Genomic DNA, 20,119 nt, shown 5'->3' with positions numbered 1-20,119 from the left:
AGATGTGGACCACGTGACATTATCGCTGTCCACGTGATCCACTAATGCCCTCTCCTAAGGAGATACCATCTTTCAACAGGACAACAGTTCACAGCAGCCGTTTGAGCACCATAACAGGGAACCCACGTTGATGTCTTGCCCATCAATTTCGCCAGATCTGAACCAGACGGAACACATGTGCGCAGCTCCGTGCCCAAAAACCACCTTGTATTCACCAAGGTTGATCACATTTTATAGACAGTTAATGTGTACCAAGTTGTTAATGGATTATCTGATCATGATGCACAATTAATGGAAATAAACAGTATGGCACCTTACAAGCCTGAATTGAGTCTTATTAATGAGAACAGAACACAGTGTTCTATGAGTAATCTAAAAGGGATGGTGTGGAATGAGGTATATATAGGAAGAGAAGCTAATGTCAAATTCAATTTATTTCATAGTTAATTTCTGTCAATACTTGAAAGATGTTTTACAAAAAATTATCCAAAAGATCCTTAAAAAAGTTACTCTTGGATAACTAAGGGAATTAAAATCTTATGTAAGAAGGAGGGGGAAATTCATGTAAAGGGCAGTGTAGGTTAAGACTCGACGTTAATTTAATACTAGTAGTATAAGACCTTACGACTTATCTTAGAAGAAAGATTAAGAAAAGGCAAACCTACGTTTCCAGCATTTGTAGACTTAGAGAAAGCTTATGACAATGTTAACTGGAATACTCTCTTTCAAATTCTGAAGGTGGCAGGTATAAAATACAGGGAGCGAAAGGCTATTTACAATTTGTACAGAAATCAGATGGCAGTTATAAGAGTCGAGGGGCATGAAAGGGAAGCACTGGTTGGGAAAGGAGTGAGACAGGGTTGTAGCCTCTCCCCGATGTTATTCAATCTGTATATTGAGCAAGCAGTAAAGGAAACAAAAGAAAAATTCGGAGTAGGTATTAAAATTCATGGAGAAGAAGTAAAAACTTTGAGGTTCGCCGATGACATTGTAATTCTGTCAGAGACAGCAAAGGACTTGGAAGAGCAGTTGAACGAAATGGACAGTGTCTTGAAAGGAGGATATAAGATGAATATCAACAAAAGCAAAACGAGGATAATGGAATGTAGTCAATTTAAATCGGGCGATGCTGAGGGAATTAGATTAGGAAATGACACACTTAAAGTAGTAAAGGAGTTTTGCTATTTAGGGAGTAAAATAACTGATGATGGTCGAAGTAGAGAGGATATAAAATGTAGACTGGCAATGGCAAGGAAATCGTTTCTGAAGAAGAGAAATTTGTTAACATCGAGAATAGATTTAAGTGTCAGGAAGTCGTTTCTGAAAGTATTTGTATGGAGTGTAGCCATGTATGGAAGTGAAACATGGACGATAACTAGTTTGGACAAGAAGAGAATAGAAGCTTTCGAAATGTGGTGCTACAGAAGAATGCTGAAGATAAGGTGGGTAGATCACGTAACTAATGAGGAGGTATTGAATAGGATTGGGGAGCAGAATAGTTTGTGGCACAACTTGACAAGAAGAAGGGACCGGTTGGTAGGACATGTTCTGAGGCATCAAGGGATCACAAATTTAGCATTGGAGGGCAGCATGGAGGGTAAAAATCGTATAGGGAGACCAAGAGATGAATACACTAAGCAGATTCAGAAGGATGTAGGTTGCAGTAGGTACTGGGAGATGAAGAAGCTTGCACAGGATAGAATAGCATGGAGAGCTGCATCAAACCAGTGTCAGGACTGAAGACCACAACAACAACAACAACAGTATAGTATTGTGAAGGAAGTCATCAAATATGTCCGGAAGTATGCATGTCCTGACAGATATAAGTAATGAAGATAATAAGATTACAACTAGATGGGATTCTGTCTAACAGAAGACAGAACAACAAGTCGCTGTAGAAGATATCATAACAATTACACTTAATATCAATGTAGTCAGTGATAATTCAAGAGTTGTGAGTAGTTTCTAAATGTAGTAGCAAAAAATAGCAATTTGTTTGAAAGAGGAAGAAAATATATTAAAAACGTTATTCTAGAAAACTGTACCAGCTAGTTGTAGCACAGCTTCCTTCAATGAATTTAATATGATTGTAAAAAATTCTAAAAGACGATCAATTCATGGCGTGTTGACGGAATTTCGAACAGATTCTGAAACAGCTGTTCCAATTTAATCAGTAATGTTTTTAGTGGCATATGCAGTGCATCACAGACAGTTAAAAACATCAGTTGTTAAACTTCTTCATAAGGAAGGCGGCAAACAGATTTAAAAAGTTATAGCTCAATTTCCTTACTGACATTTTTTTCCAAAATGTTCGAAAAAGGTAACGTATTCAAGCATACTCTCGCACTGAAATGTAAACAATGTACTTAGCACATCATAGTTTGGATTCGAGAAGGGTTGCCCTACTGAAAATGATATTTATACATTCACTTATCAAACAGTAAAAGTCTTAAGCAATAAAATATCGCCAGTTGGAATTTGTTGTCATCTTTCCAAGGCATTTCATTGTGCTGGTTTCAAACATACTTAACGAACAGAATGCAAAAGATTGTGCTGAATAATTGAAACAATGTCGGAAAGGTAAAAAAATCTTTGTGACTGGGGAGAAATCTCAAAGCGAGGTCCCACAAGATTCAATTTTTGGAGCACTTCTATTCCCTATACATGTGAATGACCTTCCACTTAACATTCAATAACCAGAACTGTTAATTGTTGCAGACGATACTAGTGTTATAACAAATCCCATTAGAGACAAAGCAACAGAAGAGATGGTAAATGATGTTTTCCAAATAATTATGTATTTCTCTGAAAATGGACTCTCCCTAATTTAAAGAAAAAAAGCATTATATTTAGTTCTATGGAGCAAATACAGTCATACCGACAATTGACATAAAACACGAATAGGTGTCAGGAGATAGAATAGAATGCTCCAAACTTTTAGGTATATGTATGGATGAAAACATGAATTGGACGAAGTATATTACTGAGATTCTCAAACAATTAAGTTCGGCTACTTTTGCTCTTCGTATAACTGCTGATTTTGGAAACAAACGAATCGACCACCTGACATATTCTGCGTATTTTCACTCAATAATGTCTTCAGGAAAAATTTTCTGGTGTAACTCATCGCTTAGAGGGAAAGTATTGACTGTAAAATAACGATTGGTGAGCATAATTTCACCGGTGGTCTAGGGGTAGCGTATTTGATTCATAATCAAAACGTCTTCGGTCCCGGGTTCGATCCCCGCCACTGCCTAAATTTTGATAAATAATCAGCATTGGCGGCCGAAGACTTCCGGCATAAGAAGTCAGCCTCATTCTGCCAACGGCCTTGTCAAAGAGGGCGGAGGAGCGGATAGAGGTTCAGGGCACTCTCTTGTCCTATGGGTGGGAAATTGCCCCTAAAGGCGGAAGAATCAGCAATGATAAACGACATGAGGATGCAGAAGGCAATGGAAACCACTGCATTAAAGACACGTAACGTGTATCCACAGGACATGTGGCCTGTAACTGAAGAAGTGTCATGATGATCTCACCAGTGGCAAAAGATTCCGGAATAGTCCCCCCATTCGGATCTCCGGGAGGGGACTGCCAAGGGGGAGGTTACCATGAGAAAAAGATTGAATAGTCAACGAAAGGATAGCGTTCTACGAGTCGGGGCGTGGAATGTCAGAAACTTGAACGTGGTAGGGAAACTAGAAAATCTGAAAAGGGAAATGCAAAGGCTCAATCTAGATATAGTAGGGGTCAGTGAAGTGAAGTGGAAGGAAGACAAGGATTTCTGGTCAGATGAGTATCGGGTAATATCAACAACAGCAGAAAATGGTATAACAGGTGTAGGATTCGTTATGAATAGGAAGGTAGGGCAGAGGGTGTGTTACTGTGAACAGTTCAGTGACCGGGTTGTTCTAATCAGAATCGACAGCAGACCAACACCAACAACGATAGTTCAGGTATACATGCCGACGTCGCAAGCTGAAGATGAACATATAGAGAAAGTGTATGAGAATATTGAAAGGGTAATGCAGTATATAAAGGGGGAGGAAAATCTAATAGTCATGGGCGACTGGAATGCAGTTGTAGGGGATCGAGTAGAAGAAAAGGTTACAGGAGAATATGGGCTTGGGACAAGGAATGAAAGAGGAGAAAGACTAATTGAGTTCTGTAACAAGTTTCACCTAGTAATAGCGAATACCCTGTTCAAGAATCACAAGAGGAGGAGGTATACTTGGAAAAGGCCGGGAGATACGGGAAGATTTCAATTAGATTACATCATGGTCAGACAGAGATTCCGAAATCAGATACTGGATTGTAAGGCGTACCCAGGAGCAGATATAGACTTAGATCACAATATAGTAGTGATGAAGAGTAGGCTGAAGTTCAAGACATTAGTCAGGAAGAATCAATACGCAAAGAAGTGGGATACGGAAGTACTAAGGAATGACGAGATACGTTTGAAGTTCTCTAACGCTATAGATACAGCAATAAGGAATAGCGCAGTAGGCAGTACAGTTAAAGAGGAATGGACATCTCTAAAAAGGGCCATCACAGAAGTTGGGAAGGAAAATATAGGTACAAAGAAGGTAGCTGCGAAGAAACCATGGGTAACAGAAGAAATACTTCAGTTGATTGATGAAAGGAGGAAGTACAAACATGTTCCGGGAAAATCAGGAATACAGAAATACAAGTCGCTGAGAAATGAAATAAATAGAAAGTGCAGGGAAGCTAAGACGAAATGGCTGCAGGAAAAATGTGAAGACATCGAAAAAGATATGATTGTCGGAAGGACAGACTCAGCATACAGGAAAGTCAAAACAGCCTTTGGTGACATTAAAAGCAACGGCGGTAACATTAAGAGTGCAACGGGAATTCCACTGTTAAATGCAGAGGAGAGAGCAGATAGGTGGAAAGAATACATTGAAAGCCTCTATGAGGGTGAAGATTTGTCTGATGTGATAGAAGAAGAAACAGGAGTCGATTTAGAAGAGATAGGGGATCAAGTATTAGAATCGGAATTTAAAAGAGCTTTGGAGGACTTACGGTCAAATAAGGCAGAAGGGATAGATAACATTCCATCAGAATTTCTAAAATCATTGGGGGAAGTGGCAACAAAACGACTATTCACGTTGGTGTGTAGAATATATGAGTCTGGCGACATACCATCTGACTTTCGGAAAAGCATCATCCACGCAATTCCGAAGACGGCAAGAGCTGACAAGTGCGAGAATTATCGCACAATCAGCTTAACAGCGCATGCATCGAAGCTGCTTACAAGAATAATATACACAAGAATGGAAAAGAAAATTGAGAATGCGCTAGGTGACGATCAGTTTGGCTTTAGGAAAAGTAAAGGGACGAGAGAGGCAATTCGGACGTTACGGCTAATAATGGAAGCAAGGCTAAAGAAAAATCAAGACATTTTCATAGGATTTTTCGACCTGGAGAAAGCGTTCGACAATATAAAATGGTGCAAGCTGTTCGAGATTCTGAAAAAAGTAGGGGTAAGCTATAGGGAGAGACGGGTCACATACAATATGTACAACAACCAAGAGGGAATAATAAGAGTGGACGATCAAGAACGAAGTGCTCGTATTAAGAAGGGTGTAAGACAAGGCTGTAGCCTTTCGCCCCTACTCTTCAATCTCTACATCGACGAAGCAATGATGGAAATAAAAGAAAGGTTCAGGAGTGGAATTAAAATACAAGGTGAAAGGATATCAATGATACGATTCGCTGATGACATTGCTATCCTGAGCGAAAGTGAAGAAGAATTAAATGATCTGCTAAACGGAATGAACAGTCTAATGAGTACACAGTATGGTTTGAGAGTAAATCGGAGAAAGACGAAGGTAATGAAAAATAGTAGAAATGAGAACAGCGAGAAACTTAACATCAGGATTGATGGTCACGAAGTCAATGAAGTCAAGGAATTCTGCTACCTAGGCAGTAAAATAACCAATGACGGACGGAGCAAGGAGGACATCAAAAGCAGACTCGCTATGGCAAAAAAGGCATTTCTGGCCAAGAGAAGTCTACTAATATCAAATACCGGCCTTAATTTGAGGAAGAAATTTCTGAGGATGTACGTCTGGAGTACAGCATTGTATGGTAGTGAAACATGGACTGTGGGAAAACCGGATCAGAAGAGAATCGAAGCATTTGAGATGTGGTGCTATAGACGAATGTTGAAAATTAGGTGGACTGATAAGATAAGGAATGAGGAGGTTCTATGCAGAATCGGAGAGGAAAGGAATATGTGGAAAACACTGATAAGGAGAAGGGACAGGATGATAGGACATCTGCTAAGACATGAGGGAATGACTTCCATGGTACTAGAGGGAGCTGTAGAGGGCAAAAACTGTAGAGGAAGACAGAGATTGGAATACGTCAAGCAAATAATTGAGGACGTAGGTTGCAAGTGCTACTCTGAGATGAAGAGGTTAGCACAGGAAAGGAATTCGTGGCGGGCCGCATCAAACCAGTCAGTAGACTGACGACAAAAAAAAAAAAAAAAAAAAAAAAAAAAAAAAAAAAAAAAAAAAAAAAAAAAATAATAAGTTATGTGGTGTTCGTCTGCGGCCGCCATGTGCGTACCTCTTTAAGCAACTGGGCATTTTAACTGTACCATCACAGTACACACAGAATGGTCAGAAACAGTCTGAAAACTTGTAAGGGTATTAGAGAGTAGGTCCTGCTGAGAAATAATTGTTAAGAAAAAATTAAGATATGTTGCGCCGTTTCCGAGTTCATTAGTATTAAAGTTAGTCAATCAGGCGCAAATTCAGGCGGCCCGCCAAATACAATTAGTGTTAGTTGTTCTCATACTGTAGATGATCGCGCACGAGAGTTAAATGTCCAGTTCTTGTATCGCTCTCTTGTTCGGTTGTAGGAAACCAAACAAGAACAAAACGTTCGGTGACACCGTCTGGCGGGCCGCTGGAATTTGTGCGTGCATCGGCCTGACTGGCTAACTCCAATGCTAACTAACCCGGAAACGAAGCAACAGTTCGAATTTTTTCTTAACACTTGTTTCTCAACACAATGTACCCCTACAACACCCTTACGAGATTTTCAGCCTGTTTCTGACCACCCCGTATATACGCTAGTGAAATTGGTAAAAAATAATCCATCATATTTTGAGAAGAAACCTGTGACCGTACAAGCTGTGGTGGGAGATAGGGGCGGCAGTTTCCCGCCGCAGAGCACGTGGCTGGAGGTTGCTACGCCACCGTGGCGAGCGGCTAGCGTTTACGTGACCTTGGAAATCCCCGAGCGGAAGCTTGGCAGGGGCGCGTATGGCAGTGTTTTCGCGCTTAGAGGAATTTATACGCCAGAGAAAAAATGATAAAAACAAAATTAAAGAGGGACACGGAGTGTGAGTTGGCACTCATGGACAGAAAATTATGAAAAGCTAAATTTTCTAGACGCGCCACAAAAATATATAATAATTTAAATGATATTCTTGTCTCAAAAATTGTAAATTTATGGAAGTTCAAAAGCTTATATTTCGGCAATGCTTTGGCCGATTAATATAAGCAAAGTGTCTACGGATACGTCTAGTAGAGCTGCATCGAGCAATCATAGCCAATTTAGTAGAATCTATACCATTTTTGAATGAGAGATCGGAATATGGGATTCGACTGAGAGAAACTCTGTTTTTGGTAATAAATAAATTTAAAGAGACGAAACTAGCGGCAGCATTCTAAAGATTAAAGAGGTAGATGAGTAATTAAGTACGTATTTTTACTTGTTTATTTACGTTTAGTATCAAAAACCTGGGAAAAGCAAAATCACGCCACAAGAACATTATTTGTGAAAAAGCGGTGGCAGATACAAGAAAAATTGGACTTTAGATTGTTATTGCCCGGAAAATACGCATATTTTTCAATGTATCATATGTGTTTAATTTTAGAATATTCGTAAGTTTTTTGTCAAACATTGTTTTGAGTTATATAGTCGTTTCGATGGTGCTTAGGGCGGCCATCTTTAAGGACACTGGAGTGTGAGCGACGCTAAGAGCCGGACGTGCCACGAATCTGGGGGTAGCCTACTATTGGGCTGGTAGCCACCATCGGGGACAAGTACGTATGTAGCGACGTTCGAAAACGATCAAGTTGAGGGCAGTATAGTGGTTTAGGACAGCAGACAGCAGTGTATCTTGTGAACTGTGAAGAGACTGTCGAGTGCCGTGATCGCGACATATGAGTTTTATAGTGAAGTGTTCTAGCGTCGGTTATTAATGGCCACCCTTACGAAAAAGCACCTCAGACTGCATTTTAAATGTTTACTCAAGATATTGACGACTATTCGTGGAAAAATAGAAACAAATTACTTCCTCAAACCATAAATCAACCTGGATGACTCAATATTTTTTAGATTTCACCGCGATATCTGCCTGCATTGTTTTATATGTTTTTGTTTCAGCTTGAAAATTGAATACCGCAGGTGTGAGCTGGCACCCTATGACTAAAAACGTAGCCAAACATTGAGGCTGGCCACACCTCTGGGCCGCTCAGTTAAGCTGAGTGCTGAGCATAATGGCTCTGAGCACTATGGGACTTAACAGCTGTGGTCATCGGTCCCCTAGAACTTAGAACTACTTAAACCTAACTAACCTAAGGACAGCACACACATCCATGCCCGAGGCAGGATTCGAACCTGCGACCGTAGCAGTCGCGCAGTTCCGGACTGCGCGCCTAGAACCGCGAGACCACCGCGGCCGGCTGCTGAGCATAACAAATAGATATACAGGATGAGTCACCTAACATTACCGCTGGATATATTTCGTAAACCACATCAAATACTGACGAATCGATTCCACAGACCGAACGTGAGGAGAGGGGCTAGTGTAATTGGTTAATACAAACCATAAAAAAATCAGTATTTGATGTCGTTTACGAAATATATCCAGCGGTAACGTTAGGTGACTCACCCTGTATATCTGTTTGTTATGCTCAGCAGCCGGCAAAACGATTTAGAAAAGATATCTGAATGGTGCGAAAATTGGCAGTTGACCCTAAATAACGAAAAGTGTGAGGTCATCCACTTGAGTGCCAAAAGGATTTCGTTAAACTTCGGTTACACGATAAACCAGTCTAATCTAAAAGCCGTAAATTACGAACAACTTAAATTGGAAGGATCCCATAGAAAATGTTGTGGGGAAAGCTAACCAAAGACTGCGTTTTATTGGCAGGACACTTAGAAAATGTAACAGATCTGCTAAGGAGACTGCCTACACTATGCTTGTCCGTCCGCTTTTAGAATACTGCTGCGCGGAGTGGGATCCTTACCAGATAGGACTGACGGAATACATCGAAAAAGTTCAAAGGAGGGCAGCACGTTTTGTATTATCGGGAAATATGGGATTGAGTGTCACAGAAATGATACAGGATTTGGGCTGGACTTCATTAAAAGAAAGGCGTTTTTCGTTGCGACGAAATCTTCTCACGAAATTACTTCTCGAAGTAATTCAGAGGCGGCCTGCTAGATTTGTTACCGGTAGGTTCGAACAATACGTAAGTGTTACAAGATGCTTCGGGAACTCAAAAGGGAAACACACGAGGGAAGACGATGTTCTTTTCGAGAAACGCTATTGAGAAAATTTAGAGAACGAGCATTGGAAGCTGACTGCCGATCGATTCTACTGCAGCCAACATACATTGCGCCTAAGCATCACGTAAATAAGATACGAGAAATTAGGGCTTATACGAAGACATACAGACGGTCGTTTTTCCCTACCTTTGCGAGTGGTACAGCAAAGGAAATAACAAGTAGTGGTGCAGGGCACCCGCCGCCACGCACCGTACGTTGGCTTGCGGAGTATCTACGTAGATGTAGATGCAGAACCTACTACGGACTTGACGACTCCATGCTATGCAGAACCGCTGCTGTATTTTGTTTCAGTAGAGGAGCGACGTGGTATTAAACAGGTGGTCATAGTGTTGTCGTGCTCATCCGTGTACGTCACACGCTGCGGCGGATTCGACCCGGGACCGTCGCGTCTGCCCTGATTCCGAAAGCAGCTTTGTGTAAGGCGTGCGTCTATCCGTGCATGTGTCTCGTATGAGACATCGGTACGTGCGAAAAAAAAAAAGAAGATGGTTGCTCTTGAAATTTACGGAGAAAAGCGCGTTGCAAGCAGTAAAGTAGTCACAATAACTAGTACGTTGAATTTTAAGATATCTGGCTTGCAACCAAAACAGACTGATCTACATCTACGTAGATACGCCGCAAGCCAGCGTACGGGGGTACCATGTACCACTACTTGGCATCTCCTTTCCCGTTCCGCTCGAAAATAGAGCGAGGGAAAAACGACTATTTATATCCCTCCGTTTGAGCACTACGCCGCACCCCCCATGGGTAGATCACGTAACTAGCGAGGAGGTACTGAAGAGAACTGGGAAGAAGAGGGATTTGTGGCACAACTCGACTAGAAGAAGGGATCTGTTGATAGGACACGTTCTGCGGCAGTAGGGGATCACACATTTAGTATTGGAGGGAAGAGTGCAGGGTAAAAATCGTAGAGGGAGACCAAGAGATGAATACAATAAGCAGATTGAGAAGGATGTAAGTTGCAGTAGTTATTCGGAGATGAACAGGCTTGCGCAGGATAGAGTAGCGTGGACAGCTGCAACAAACCAGTCTCTGGACTGAAGGCAACAGCCGGCCGGAGTGGCCGAGCGGTTCTAGGCGCTACAGTCTGGAACTGCGCGACCGCTACGGTCGCAGGTTCAAATCCTGCCTCGGGTATGGATGTGTGTGATGTCCTTAGGTTAGTTAGGTTGAAGTAGTTCTAAGGTCTAGGAGACTGATGACCCATAGTGCTCAGAGCCATTTGAACCATTTTGAAGACAACAAGAATAACAATGAGCACTAATTTCTCGTACCCTCACGTGCAATGTATGTTGGTGGCAGTAGAATTGTTCGGCAGTCAGCTTCAAATGCCGGTTCTCTACATTTTCTCAATAGCGTTCCGTGAAAAGAACGTCGCCTTCCCTCCAGGGATTTCAATTTGCGTTCCCGAAGTATCTCCGCAACACTTACGTGTTATCAGAACCTACTGGTAACAAATCTAGCAGACCACCTCTGAATTGCTTCGATGTCTTCCTTCTATCTGATCTGGTACGGATTCCAAACACTCGAGCAGTATTCAACAACAGGTTGCACCGCCGTCCTATATGCGGTCTCCTCTACAGGTTGTAAGACGTGTATATTTCTATTGTTTATTGTCAAATCACAATTTATGAAAGATGTTTATATTTTATTAATAGGATTAAGTAGGAATAATTAATATTTGTCATGTTGGAAATAATTGTGGTAGCAGGGATTGTCTGCACCAGAAAGCATTGTTGGCAGGAGAGACCGCACTTTAACGTTCATAGGAAGTCTGTAGTAAGCGAGAAGTGAAGCGAGTCGGTAGCAGGTCTGAAGCGAGAGGTTGAAAGGAGCGGTGTGCCGGCCAGCCACCAGCTATGATTTACAAGAGATTATAAACGGATGTACAGAGACATCAGCTAACTATTATAATAAGAGGAACTAATATTATTGAATTAATTTTTTGAGAAACTGAAGACTACTGAAGGTATGTTTCAAGGTGAAGCACCTTTTCCCAAAATTCGCCCATTTAACCCAAGTCTACCATTCGCCTTCCCTACCACAGTTCCCACGTACTCGTTCCACCTCATATCGCTTTGCAGCGTCACGCCCAGATATTTAAACGACGTGACTATGTCAAGCAGGACTCTAGTAATATTGCATCCAGACATAATGGTTTCATCTTTCTACTTATCCGCATTAACGTCCATTTTTCCACATTTAGGACTAGCTGCCATTCATCACACAAACTGTAAATTTTGTCTGAGGCATCTTGTATCCTTCTACAGTCACGCAACTTCGTAACCTTACCGTACACCACGGCACCATCAGCAGACAACCGCAGATCGCTGCCCACCCTGTCCGCCAAATCATTTACGTACTTAGAGAACAACAATGGTCGCGTTCACACTTCCCTGGGGCACTCCTGACGATACCCTTGTCTCTGATGAACACTCGACTGGGTTCTATTCTTTAAGAAGCCTTCGAGCCACTCACATATCTCTGAACTTATTTCGTATGCTCGTACTTTCGTCAACATCCTGCAATGGGGCAGCGTGCCAAATACTTTTCGGAAATCTAGAAATATGGAATCTGCCTGTTGCCCTTCATCCGTAGTTCTCAATATATCATGTGAGAAAAGGGCAAGCTGAGTTTCGCACGTGCGATGCTTTCTAAAACCATGTTGATTCATAAATGAAATGAAAAAGCGCATACTGCCAAATGAAGGTGTTAATATATGCTAGTCAAATCAATGCTGCTCTATCCTAGATTCAAGAACATACGCTTTCGAGATGCTATAGCACGCTGAAACTCAATCATAACCATCAAGAATTAGCATGCAACTGTTGAAACAACAGTCTGTGAGATGGGTAACAAGTTGACACATTACAGGAAAACAGGAGAGCCGAATTTGATTTGCTGCATCAACAATATAAAATGGCGCAAGCGAATAATAATTTGCTACCTGGAAAAGGAAGGAGCCTAGCGTCACACTACAGTTATGACCTTATAAGGTGCTGGCTGTAGTGTGGAGTGATCTGGTGGTAAACTAGTGATCTTAATCTGTTCTTCTGGCTGAAAATAAGGAAAAATGTGACAGTAATACCCTTACTCACTGATTCCCATTTTTCTTTTCATACATACACTGATGATAGTGCCGTGCAAATGGTTCAAATGGCTCTGAGCACTATGGGACTCAACTTCTGAGGTCATCAGTCCCCTAGAACTTAGAACTACTTAAACCTAACTTAAGGACATCACACACATCCATGCCCGAGGCACGGCCACAGTGCCGTACACCACATTGGTTAGCTAAAGTAGCAGGAATTCCTGCCCTGAAAATGAGCAAAACAACTTCTTTAACATACCGCAATGGAAATAAGCAGCACTGTATCCTCTTATGGAGACAAACACAATGTTTATCCTTACGTCATATATTTCTTAATCTATTGCGTGATGCATCTGAAAATGATCTAAGGTGGGGGGCTTGAAGTGAAAGATTACATTCAAATCTTTGGTGTTATTAACCGTTATTTTTACAGGAAGGTAACTTGAATTGCGTAACAAGCAATGTTCTTAAATGCTACGGTCCCTTAGGAAACGAAGACGTGGCAATAACATAGCAGACAAAGTGATCAGCATGGGGGTGCCTCTATGGAAACTGTATCCATTAAAAGTAATCAATTACATCATCAGTACTTGCTATCCAGAGCTACAAAAATATTACGTGTCTGAGCTGTATAGCGACTTTTGAGAGGCTGTCTTGAAAGGTCGGATATGCTCTCTGTCAACAATGCGAGGGAGAACTGTCGAAAATGCTGTTTTTGCACTCAGTAGATAAAAAGTTTGGGGATGTTAAATGCTAGTTACTGCTGTATTTAATTATTAATAAATATGACATTAGATGTACCTATATGATCCTTTTCCCTTATTCTCCTGTATACAGGGTGTTACAAAAAGGTACGGCGAAACTTTCAGGAAACATTCCTCACACACAAATAAAGAAAAGAAGTTATGTGGACATGTGTCCGGAAACGCTTAATTTCCATGTTAGAGCTCATTTTGGTTTGTTCTTACACCTATGCTCAATGGAGCACGTTATCATGATTTCATACGGGATACTCTACCTGTGCTGCTAGAACATGTGCCTTTGCAAGTACGACACAACATGTGGTTCATGCACGATGGAGCTCCTGCACATTTCAGTCGAAGTGTTCGTACGCTCCTCAACAACAGATTCGGTGACCGATGGATTGGTAGAGGCGGACCAATTCCATGGCCTCCACGCTCTCCTGACCTCAACCCTCTTGACTTTCATTTATGGGGGCATTTGAAAGTTCTTGTCTACGCAACCCTGGTACCAAATGTAGAGACTCTTCGTGCTCGTATTGTGGACGGCTGTGATACAATACGCCATCCTCCAGGGCTGCATCAGGGATTCCATGCGACGGAGGGTGGATGCATGTATCCTCGCTAACGGAGGACATTTTGAACATTGCCTGTAACAAAGTGTTTGAAGTCACGCTGGTACGTTCTGTTGCTGTGTGTTTCCATTCCATGATTAATGTGATTTGAAGAAAAGTAATAAAATGAGCTCTAACATGGAAAGTAAGCGCGCCGGCCGTAGTGGCCGTGCGGTTCTAGGCGCTACAGTCTGGAGCCGCGTGACCGCTACGGTCGCAGGTTCGAATCCTGCCTCGGGCATGGATGTGTGTGATGTCCTTAGGTTAGTTAGGTTTAAGTAGGTCTAAGTTCTAGGGGACTGATGACCACAGCAGTTAAGTCCCGTAGTGCTCAGAGCCATTTTTGGAAAGTAAGCGTTTCCGTACACATGTCCACGTAACATATTTTCTTTCTTTGTGTGTGAGGAATGTTTACTGAAAGTTTGGCCGTACCATTCTGTAACACCCTGTATATCACTTGACTAACGTCGATGTTAAGATCATCGAATTTTTGTGGTCAATTATTACCGCCAGTCGATGATGAAACCGGAATCATTATCGATTATTAGACCTCTTGTTGTTGCAAGGGATGGCAGCTCTGTGCACTACATTTCGCGCCCTCTACACCCCCAAACCGCCTACAGCTTTAATCGTGTACTGTTCCTACGATACTTTATGCAGGCAGCAAGAGAAACTTTAATATTTACTATCACTCCAGCAGCTGTAATTTTAATGGCGAGCAGAGTACATGCGACGCAGAGCGACCCAGACTGAGAATTGCTAGTAACGCATTGAAGTGGCTCCCTGAGCGTTTGTGTGGTTGAACTTCAATGCGTTGACGCCACAATCACGTTGTCCGCTTGTTGACAGGTGCAGGCGGTGAAGGCCGCTCCTGGTTCCTCAGTGCGGGTGGACTGTGCCAGTGGCAGCAGCGCCTCTAGCGGCGGCGGCTGGAACCCGCTCGGCACGCTGTCCAACCTGCTGCTGGGCTACAGCGACGAAGAAGATGACGATGACGACAATGATGACGACGATGGCGTAGTCGGCTCCAGCGGCGAACGTGCCGGTGAGCATCCCATATGGGACTCTGTAGACCTCTTGACTCTTTGTGATGTCTGAAAGATCTGTCGTGTCGCTTCAAAGCCCATACATTTAATACAGAATTACTCCTTAACGGTTTGAAATAAATAGACAAGGTGGCGAATAGTATACATAAATAAAGAAATTGACTGAATAAATATTGTAGTTTTAATGATGCTGGCGAAACCAGTTACTTGTACTTAAAAGCAAATAAATGCTTCTAATACATCTGCAACCAGTGTTTAAAAAAAAAGTAGTTTCATAGGTTGGCAACTCTCACAACATGAACAAAAACAAACGAATAGGCATAAACACTGTGGCAGCGATGAACGAAAAACAGTTAAGAAAGTTGTGGTGTGCATACTGTAAGACCTTCGGTACACACACCATCAGGCTATTTGACTTGTTGCTCTAACGAAGTAGGCGAGTGTCAGCAATATGCCTTGTGGTCTTATCGTGGCGTGTTTATCTTCTGCCGTTCGGTCAGATGATAGAAATGCCACTTGCACGCTTAGAATAGCAGATTGACAGTGACCAACTTTAAACAGAACTTGATTAATTTTCACACACATTTATTAAAATAATAACAAGCATAAAATTACTTAACTTGATTCTGGATGCTATTTACAATTGACAATCTGAAGTTCCTTTGGTCTTGGTACGTTAATCTTATTCTCACATATCTCTGATACTTGACAAAGTGTCTATACATTTATCTTCATGGCTATGTACAGGAATATAGTAATCCTATTAGGCACAGACTGAAACTTGACTATAGACTGGTACAGACAAATGTAGACTGGTACAGACTGGTGCCGACAAATGCAGACTGACTAATCGGAGGTCTGTACACTCGTTATAATACCTCGCGCATTCAGGTATCACTGTGCGAGTGTGATCCACGAGGAGAAAAGGTTCTACGTTAGCAGCAATCTCATTGGCTGCGTTACATATTAATACGCGGATCAGCGGAAGCAGAATTTGGTCCGTCTCTAAGGCAGCGCCATCTCGTAGTGCGGAGACAGACGAGCACTGTGCCTGCGCTGTTGTGCTTAGCGGGGTGCACTCTAGTGGAAAAGTTGTGTATGCACTGACTACGCAGAACTATGTACACAACAAATAGTGCAGTGCAGGAAATAACGCAAAATGTCAAATCCTGCAGATGATAAATGAAGCCTGTCGGCACCACCCACTGCTAGCAAGAGGAGAAGCTGCAAACTATGGCCGTGCGGGATTAGCCGAGCAGAGCCGGCACAGTAGCTCAGCGTGTTCGGTCAGAGGTTTAGCTGCCTTCTGTAACAAAAAAAAAAAACAAAAAAAACTGAGTTAATCGATCAACAACGAACTTAAACGGGTGTCTTAGACGTCCGCCCCGAGCAGATGCAAAGAACGAAAGAAAAAAAAAGCCAGCACGGTAGCTCAGCGTGTTCGGTCAGAGGGTTTAGCTACCCTCTGTAATAAAAAACTGAGTAAACGGATCAACGAACAACCTGAACGAGTGTCATCGGACGTCCGCCACGAACAAATTCAACGAACAATATAGAACAAAATGAGATCAACAAAAAAAGCAGTCTAAGGCGCTGTAGTCATGGACTGAGTGGCTGGTCCCGGCGGAGGTTCGACTCCTTCCTCGGGCATGGGTGTGTGTGTGTGTGTGTGTGTGTGTGTGTGTGTGTGTGTGTGTGTGTGTGTGTTTGTCCTTAGGATAATTTAGGTTAAGTAGTGTGTAGGCTTAGGGACTGATGACCTTAGCAGTCAAGTCCCATAAGATTTCACACACATTTGAACATTTTTTTTGAGCAAACTATGTAAAGAAACATCGTAAGTAGCTTGCAGACCAACTCCATAAAGAAAACACTGTTTTTAACCTAAAAGAATCAAAACATAAATATACAAACGTGTGTATCCAATTATAGAATACCACAGAAGATGCTTTGTAAATAAAAGCGAAACAAGTCTTCTGTAATTCATTTTAATTACATTGCAGTCAGCTCAAGACAGATACCCTATGATAACAGATGTTAACAGCTGCTGCGGAAGGTGGCCACACAAACAAACGTATCCTGAAGGTGCACTTTACCACTATCTAAAAAACTCCGCCCGAACAGGCCATGGAGGCCCAACGGTACCGACCTGCCGCCATGTCATCCTCAGACCACAGGCGTCACTGGATGCGGATATGGAGGGGCACGTGGTCAGCACACCGTTCTCCCAGCCGTATGTCAGTTTACCAGACGAGTTTACCACTATTAATCACGACATAAACCATAGTTCACTACCTGAATAATGACTGCGAAAATATTCAACAAGACCGTTCCATATGAACAGAAATAGCTACTGCAGCAAATAACTTCAGTTCAACGCTGCTTTAAATCACGTAAACAAAATTGATGTTCCTATACTCGCACAAAATCAATTACCGAAAACACAGTCAAATGCCTAACTTCAGTGAAAAGGCACCGTAATTCCAAATCAATGGAACTGTTCAAGTATTTACTTCGCGTGGCTGCTCGACTACGCAGACGCTTAACAGAGAGACAAAATTATTGAACTATATGAAAAAAACTAAATTAGTTATAAACTACGGCGTGCACACATTTTATTCAACACGTAAACGTCACTACAGATATTCCGATTTAGGTTATGAGATGTACGATATGCCTGACATTGGCGATGATGTAGCGTAAACGAATAGCAAGATTCTCTATGACCTGCTGAAGTGTCGGAACATGATGTTGTCGGTGTCCTCCTGAATGGCTCAGCAGTGATTTTGTGGTTCTTGCTGTACACTTTGTCTTTAACATAGCCCCACAAAAAGGAGTCGTATGTTTTCAGATCCGGAGAATATGGTGGCCAATCGAGGCCCATGCCAGTGGCCTCTGGGAACCCCAGAGCCAGAATGTGGTCCCCAAAGTGCTCCTCCAGGACATCAAACACACTCCTGCTTCGAGCTGGCCTCTGTGGCCGAGCGGTTCTAGGCGCTTCAGCCCGGAACCGCGCTGCTGCTACGGTCGCAGTTTAGAATCGTGCCTCGGACATGGATGTGTGTGATGTCCTTAGATTAGTTAGATTTAAGTAGTTCTAAGTCTGGGGGACTGATGACCACAGATGTTAAGTCCCATAGTGCTTAGAGACGTTTGAACCATCTCCTGCTTCGATGGAATCGAGCTACGTCTTGCATGAACCACATTTTGTCAAAATCAGGATCACTTTGGATAATGGGAATGCCACCGAGGAATATCGCACCGATTCTTTCGTTACTGGACACTGCACGCGACACAGTCACCCGTTGAGGGTGAAGAGACCTCTCGATCGCGAAATGCGGATCCTCAGTCTCCCGAATGCGCCAATTTTGCTTATTGACGAACCAATCCAAATGAAAGTGGGCTTCGTCGCTAAACCAAACCATACTAATTTCCGCCATGCCCCACGGCCAACAGTGCAGTTTGAACGTCCAAACGTAAGCCGTCCAGAAGTTATGTCGATTTTATTTGATATAGTTCAGTAACTGTCATCCTGTATAATTTCACAACAGCACCGACCAAAGACAAAAGACCACTGACTAGCAAAAGACACTGTGCGTCCTACCAATCGCCCTTAAATGCTTTGTGACTCGGAAAGTAGAATGCCGCTTTAGCTGCATGAAGTTTCTTTTTATTGGACTCACGACCCCTTTCGTGGCGTTGCGACCACATCTTCAGGTGATTATCTAGATGAAGACACATATTTATTATATTTACCTTTAATGGGCAAAGTGAGTTAGGACATCGTAATATACTGGCGAGTTTTGATTGCCTCAATGGAGTTAACTAGCACACTAATTTTAGAACTCTCTCCCCCTCCCCGCCCTTCCTCTCCGCATCTCCTTCCCTCATCATTCTGTTCCTTCTTTATTATCTTTTTTAGCATGTTTCGGCTGTCACAAGTCGTTGTGTAGTGATTGTTACATAACGCACCTTCGAATCATACTGCTGCGCTTGTCTCCCTTTTTTAAAATTATGTTAATGTACTTTTACTTTTTATCGTTAGGTTAGTACACACATAGGTGCACTAATCTGCCTGGGAAAAATGTTGTTCATTCAATTTTCCGGCCGCTTCGCGTTCATACCTCTTGCCGCGCGCGCTCTCTAGACCAGGGGTCGCCAAACTACGATGAGGTGGTACTTGAATTTGCTTGGTAAAATATAAGGAACACAAGACGTTGCGATACAATTTAAATTTATTATATTTAGAATGGTAGGAGACCTCCGTACGTGTGGAGATGTCTGCTGCTATGTGCCTTACATTTACTATGTTCAATGAGCAGGGCTCATTTGAAAGATTTTCGAATTCCAGGCGATATGTTCGTACACTGCACGATACATAGGCAGGTACTCTATGGAAAAGGTTTAGATATTTCTTGTGTACTGAAATCAGTCTTTTTCTGCTGCGAAATTCTTTCGGGGACCTGCGCTCAATCACCGTCAGTTCGACACTTTTCTTGAAGAAATTGATCTTGAATTCTGTGACTTGTCTTATACACAGGAGGGATGTGGCTCACTTGCGGCAAAGTCCTGTTCGTTTTTACGAGCTCCGAAACGATAAAAATAGAAATGCCTTGTGGCTAAGGCCTCCCTTCTTGTAGACCGTTCGCCGGGTGCAAGTCTTTCGAGTTGACGCCACTTCGGCGACTTGCATGTCGATGGGGATGAAATGATGATGATAAGGACAACACAACACCCAGTCCCTGAGCCGAGAAAAATCTCCGACCCAGCCGGAAGTCGAACCCGGGCCGCTAGGTGTTGTAAGTAGGCTGTTTAGGTTTTTATGTTGGTAACGCCACGTAGCGCTCTGTATGAAAATCACTGACTGTGCTGTGCGCAGTCTGTGGCTGGTTAGCATTATTGGAATATTCGCTGTTGTAGTGTTGGGCAGTTGGGTGTGAAAAGCGCGTAGCGTTGGGCAGTTGGAGGTGAGCCGCCAGCAGTGTTGGATGTGTGGAGAGAGATGGCAGAATTTTGAGA

General features: G+C 42.5%; 1 protein-coding gene across 2 annotated transcripts in view; it reads left to right on the top strand.

The window, feature by feature from the left end:
- The window catches only part of LOC124789586, a 209,561-nt gene that overhangs the window by 72,537 nt on the left and 116,905 nt on the right, over positions 1-20,119 (top strand). For both annotated transcript variants that reach the window (XM_047256995.1, XM_047256994.1), the window contains exon 2: positions 14,907-15,102. In XM_047256995.1, coding sequence (XP_047112951.1) covers positions 14,907-15,102 — 196 coding nt within the window. The remainder of the gene's footprint in view (positions 1-14,906; positions 15,103-20,119) is intronic.

This window comes from Schistocerca piceifrons, chromosome 3 (assembly GCF_021461385.2).
Source record: "Schistocerca piceifrons isolate TAMUIC-IGC-003096 chromosome 3, iqSchPice1.1, whole genome shotgun sequence".
NCBI lineage: Eukaryota > Metazoa > Arthropoda > Insecta > Orthoptera > Acrididae > Schistocerca > Schistocerca piceifrons.
Note: the sequence above shows the minus strand (reverse complement) of the source record. Positions and strands in the feature narration are given on the sequence as shown.